At 46.5% G+C, this 6,457-nt stretch overlaps 1 protein-coding gene across 1 annotated transcript; it reads left to right on the top strand.

Annotated features, from left to right (window-relative positions):
- The first annotated feature begins 1,167 nt into the window (after window positions 1–1,167).
- On the top strand, window positions 1,168–6,066 carry LOC108770856 (uncharacterized). Its single transcript, XM_018522590.1, has 2 exons — window positions 1,168–4,381; window positions 4,607–6,066. Exons 1-2 carry the CDS (start codon window positions 1,168–1,170, stop codon window positions 6,064–6,066), a joined length of 4,674 nt encoding a protein of 1,557 aa, XP_018378092.1.
- The last annotated feature ends 391 nt before the right edge of the window (window positions 6,067–6,457 follow it).

Genomic DNA, 6,457 nt, shown 5'->3' on the forward strand with positions numbered 1-6,457 from the left:
GCAACGCCGGCCCGCGACCGACGCCACGCGATGGTGCGACGCGATTATAGCGAACTCCTATATGGGACACGACTCTACTCGACAGCGTGAATTCCGGAATCGGACTCTACTCAGTAACATCGCAACCGGAAGTTCACTCGGTAACGCGATAACCTGCGTTCCGAGGCGACAGCACAACGCTCGGCGACGCAATTATAGCAAGCGCGTCTCCGCGACGCGATACTAAACGATAACGCAATTACAATAAGCGTTGTTGGCGCCTATCGCCTGTTATCATAAGAGCGAGGCTCGAGCGAGCGAATGCTGTGCGCCATGGTTTACCGACTCTGCTTAGCGCTTCCATAGCGCCTTCGCGGCGCTGCTGTCAGCCCGTGCGTGCAGGGGGTTATATGGCCATATAGATACAGTTAGGTAGTAACAGTCTTCGTCTGTACATGGTAGAGCTGCATTCTGCGTTTTGTTTTGTTCGCATTAGCTAATTAGCACCGAGAGTGAGTTATTGTACAGTAAGATTAAGAGTATTAAAGTTCATTTCTTTAAGCTCTGCGTTCATTCATTCCGCCCTCACATTGAGAGCAATCATTGCCACAAGGCAGGAGGCACAGTTCTCCACTCATGAGAAAATAGCGTTCCACATAACGCAAAGGGAAACAATTCCCCCGCAACATTGGTCCTTCGAGCCGGATAGTATGCACAGGCATACGGATTCATAGGGATTGCCCACGGACTCTACGAGCTTTGAGGCTTGAGTTGGGCGTACGAATGAAGGTACTACATGCACAAGCAGATAATGGTCGTTGCAAGCGTGGCACAATACAGGCACCGTAATCGCACGCAGTAAGTAATTACAAGGTTTATCTTACAACTAGCTACGCGTCACGAGGTAAGAGCATTCTTTATGATCTATGACATCAATAAGAAAATCGCAGTCCTAAAAGGTCTTGAAACATCGAGGTCTTTGTTTCCGCTCACAAGAGCCGCCATATTGTACGGTCAGCCATTGCATCATTTTCGCCACATAAGCGGCCATTTCTTCTCGTTTTAGCTCGCCACAGCGGCCATTAGCATTCATCTAAACTCTCGCTTCTTATTGGCTGAGCCGCCGCGCAAGCACATTACGGCGACTGCGCAGTCAATATCTCGCTCGGCATAGCCACCGCGTCGAAAATGGATACATTATCCTTATCTGATGCAAAGAACAAAAGAGCTCACATAAGAGCTGCCGCCACGCGGCTAAAAACCTTTATCGATAATTTTGACGCGATCGAAGGCTCACGGCACGACCTCACTGAGCGAAAGCAAAGGCTCTCAGATTTATGGGGGCAGTTTGACGCTACCCAATCGCACATAGAAATTCTTGAGAACGCGGATCCCTCGATCGTCGATAAAAAGGTGCTCCAGGAGCAGCAAATGCAACAGCGTGACAGTTTTGAAGGGCCGTATTTTCAATTAATGGCTCGTTACTCAGCTCTGATTGAGCAAAAAGACAACGGCGCATCTCAGCCGAATTCATCACTCGATAATAGGCACGCAACAGGATCGAGGGAAATGCGTGTCAAATTACCGAAGATAGATTTACCAGTTTTTGCAGGTGCGTACGAGGATTGGTATTCCTACAGGGACACATTTGAAAAGTTGATCCATTTGAATGGGGATTTGTCTGAAATCGAGAAGTTTCACTATTTGCGAGCCTCTTTAAAGGACGCTGCTGCCGACATAATCAAATCTATAGAAATCACTACAGCTAATTACGAAGAGGCATGGACAGCAGTCAAGGAGCGCTTTGACAATCAAAGATGGCTTGTTCAAAAGCATATTCGCGCTTTGTTCGAGTTGCAAGCTATGCGCAAGGAAAATCATGGCATGATTCGTGAGCTATTAGACACCGTGCTTAAACATTTGCGCGTGCTAAAGGCCCTCAATAGGCCCACGGCTTATTGGGACGATTTGATCATTCATCTTATTGTATGTAAATTGGATGTAGCCACTAGTAAAGCGTGGGAATTAAGCATTAAGGGAAAGGACTTGCCAGTTTTAAAAGGCTTAATAGAATTCTTGTCGCTTCGGTGCCAGGCCTTGGAATCGGTTAATGGTAGAAGTCACAACAGCTTAGCAAGTAGCGTCACACAAAAGTATAATAATAATCCTAAGTCCCTATCTGTCGCGAATGTCGCTACATCCAATCTTTCTTGTGCCGTATGTAAACAAAATCATTCCTTGTATCATTGTAAGGAATTTCTTAATTTATCAGTCGAGGATAGAATCAAAACCGCAAAAAAGGCGCACTTGTGTCTTAATTGCTTGCGATCGAGCGCACATCAAACAAAAGTATGTAACTCAAGTAATTGCCGAAAATGCAATAAGAAGCACAACACGTTGCTGCATTTGAATAGTTCTAGCAAGTCCGAGCAATCTGTATCTAATGCGCAATTAACAAGTCAAGATGCCAATTCTCCGCTCCCCGTCGCCACTCAATGCACGTCAAGTCATCGGTCCTTAAATATTTTGCTATCAACCGCGGTTATTAATGTATACGATTCTAGCAATTCAGTCCATTCGTGTCGAGCATTACTCGATAGCGGTTCTCAAATGAATTTCATAACCGAAGAGTTAGCCAATCGGCTGAAGCTTAAGGGGCGACCTCTTGATGTTGCAGTGGCAGGAGTCATGGATAGAGTAATTCGCGCAAATAAAATAGTTAGTCTATGCGTCAAATCGCGTTTTAATAATTTTTGCGAAAAAATAGATTGCATTGTGCTTCCAAAAATAACACAACACTTGCCGCAGCATTTCATACCCATGCAAAGTGTGTACATTCCAAAACACATAAAACTTGCAGATCCGAATTTCAACGTGCCAGCTAGCATTGACATTTTAATCGGAGCCGAGTCCTTCTGGAGGCTCATTTGTGCGGGTCAAATCAAACAAGCTAAGGATCAGCCAACGTTGCAAAAAACACAGTTTGGATGGGTAATCTCTGGCGTCACACCAAATGACATAACCGGACCTATTTCATCTCATAATTTTCATTTAACCTCACTCGACGAGTTGAGGCTTACATTAAACCGATTTTGGGAGATTGAACATTGCGTTACCGCAAAATCATTGTCTCCTGAAGAAAAGGCCTGCGAAGCGTCGTTCCTTCAAGGCGTAACCCGCAATGAAGGGCGTTTCATCGTCAAACTTCCAATAAGGCAAGATAAGATGGATAACCTGGGCGAATCCAGGGACATAGCTCTAAGGCGTTTCAAGTCTGTGGAGAAGCGTCTCATCACTCAGCCCTGCATGTACAACGAATACAAAAGGTTCATGGATGAGTACGTTCAACTAAATCACATGAAAGAAGTACACGATAGCGCAATGCCTAGCTCTCCGGTCGTCTATCTCCCGCATCATGCCGTACGTACTGGAGCAGGTTCCTCTGCAAAGTTTCGGGTAGTATTCGACGGTTCATGCAAAACCACGACCGGGTTATCTTTGAATGATGCGCTGATGGTGGGTCCCACAATGCAAGAAGATCTTTTTTCCATTATGGTCAGATTCCGAACATTTAAAATAGCTCTCACTGCTGATATAGCAAAAATGTATAGGCAAGTTCTGGTTGATTCGTCGCAAACATCCTTGCAGCGTATTTTCTGGCGAAAGTCCATCAAGACCTTTGAACTACTCACTGTTACCTATGGCACTTCATCGGCGTCGTTCCTGGCCATCAGGGCCTTGAGAAAGCTGGCGGAAGACAATACACATCGCTATCCAAGAGCATCTCAAGTAGCTCTCAGAGATTTTTACGTCGATGACCTTGTCACTGGCGCAGATTCGATAGAGGAAGCCTTATCCATCAAGAAGGAAATTAGTGCCTTACTACAAGAAGGAAACTTTGAGCTTAGAAAATGGTCGTCCAATTCTCTCCATCTCCAAGATCCTAGTTTCTCTGTTGAGCAAAAAGAGTTCATGCCAGCCACTCACGAGGGCTCCGAGAAAAAAACGCTAGGCATCATATGGGACTGCCAAGCCGACGTATTCCGATATTCCCCCAGTAATCATCTCAGGCCCCTGGAGACGCTTACTAAGCGAAGCATTTTGTCGCGAGTATCTCTCATTTTTGACCCCCTGGGGCTGATGGGCCCGGTCACGTTATTCGCCAAGATTATCATGCAGGATCTCTGGCGACTCAAGCTGGATTGGGATGAATCGGTTCCTTTAGAATTGAATACCAAATGGAGGCGCTTTGAAGGAGAATTGAAGGAGACATGCAGCTTGCGTATCCCTCGCCTTGTTACAACTACAGTGCAGCATGCCCGTTTGGAGCTGCATGGGTTCTCGGATGCTAGCGAGAGTGCATATGGGGAATGTGTTTACTTACGTTCCCTCTCGGTCAATGGTGATTATTGTACCTCGCTATTGTGCTCTAAATCAAGGGTGGCACCATTGAAAGGCGTATCGCTCCCTCGCCTCGAACTATGCGGCGCACTATTATTGGCTCAGCTCATCAGCAAGGTGTCGAAATGTCTCACGTGTAACATATCAGCCATTTATCTTTGGACAGATTCCACAATTGTGCTGTCATGGCTGCAATCATGCAGTCGATCATGGTAAACTTTTGTAGCGCATCGCGTGGGTGAGATACAGGAATTAACATCGATTCAGCAATGGAATCACATACGAAGTGAGGATAATCCTGCGGACCCATTGTCCCGGGGCATCCTGCAGGGTTCTCTCGCTCAACTGGACATCTGGTGGTCAGGGCCTTCTTGGCTGAAGCGTGAAGAGGAAAACTGGCCTCGAAGAGCTCTTCCTATTCAAATGGCTGACATTCCTGAGCGCAAACTAAAGGCGATCGCAGCCACGACAACCTGTGCGCAAGAAGCGGACATATTTTATCGATATTCTAGTTTTAATAAACTTGTTCGAGTCTTTGCATACATGACCCGTTTTTTGAATAAATGCAAGAGTTCAAAATGTTCATCCGGTAAGCCTCAAGAAGCATCATCCTCACTAAACAACGTCATTCAACCAATATCTTCCGATGAGCTATGGCAGGCCATTCAGGGTCTAATCAGAATATTACAGGCGAAGCATTTCGCAAGAGAAATAAAGTCGCTCAGTAATGATAAGCCCATTCCCACAACAAGCCCCATCTTAAAATTAAATCCTTTCCTTGACAATTCCGGAATTTTACGGGTGGGGGCCCGCCTGAGTGCATCTTCCTTGCCCTACGCATCCAAGCATCCAATGCTGCTACCAGGGAAGCATCCTTTTTCCCGCCTAATTATAGTGTATGAGCACGAGAAGCATCTTCATGCCGGGCCGCAGGCTACACTGGCGGCGATACGTGAGCGCTACTGGCTAATCTCTGCGCGCAGTATCATTCGGCAAGTTCTCGCAAAATGTGTCATCTGCTTTAAAAGTTCACCAAAGCTCGCGTCCGCTATAATGGGAAATTTACCGGAGCCGCGGGTCAAAGCATCTCCAAGAATATTTGATCAATGCGGTGTCGATTATGCAGGCCCTCTCTATTATAAAGAAGGTGCCAGAAGGTCTACTAAATTGGTGAAATGTTATATCGCGATTTTCGTTTGTTTAGCCACCAAGGCGGTACATATTGAGCTAGCAACCAATTTGTCGTCAGAAGCGTTTCTGAATATTTTCAAGCGTTTTGTGGCGAGGAGAGGTTGTCCTTCAGATATATTTTCGGACAACGGATTGAACTTCGTTGGCGCCGAGCGTGAGTTGAATGAGCTGAGGAGCTTACTCTGCAACGAGTTAGCTCAGCAACAGATTCAGGATCGGACAGCAACGCTAGGGGTTCGCTGGCATTTTATTCCGCCCCGATCTCCACATCATGGCGGTCTGTGGGAAGCGGCAGTAAAGGCGGCCAAGCGACACTTGGGTCGAGTAACAAACAATTCAAGCCTGAGATTCGAGGAATTGGAAACACTACTTATTCAGATTGAAGCAATCCTGAACTCCCGTCCTCTCACTCCTATTTCGTCAGATCCAGGTGATTTCGCATCATTGACCCCAGGGCATTTCCTAGTGGGTACACCTCTCACATCCTATCCTTAGCCATCCCTAGACGAGACACCTACAAACCGTCTATCAAGATGGCAGTATATAGAGCAACTGCGTCAACACTTCTGGAAGCGGTGGAAGACCGAGTATCTCCACCAATGTCAAGAGCGCAACAAATGGCGGATAAACGAGCCGTCCTTGCATATCGGTCAGATGGTCATCATCAAAGAAGACAATGCTCCTCCATTATCTTGGCCGCTCGGAAGAATTCAAGAAATACATCCGGGCAAGGATGCCATAGCCCGCGTTGCCACGGTGCGTACCTCCAGTGGAAGCTATAAGCGGCCTATTACTCGGCTTTGCGTGCTCCCAATTGAGGGATAAGGTCTGGTTATGCCATTTGAGTCTTATTATTTGTGTCAATCGCGTCTATTTATTTACCCTC

This window comes from Trachymyrmex cornetzi, unplaced genomic scaffold, assembly GCF_001594075.2.
Source record: "Trachymyrmex cornetzi isolate Tcor2-1 unplaced genomic scaffold, Tcor1.1 scaffold1370, whole genome shotgun sequence".
NCBI classification, from domain to species: domain Eukaryota; kingdom Metazoa; phylum Arthropoda; class Insecta; order Hymenoptera; family Formicidae; genus Trachymyrmex; species Trachymyrmex cornetzi.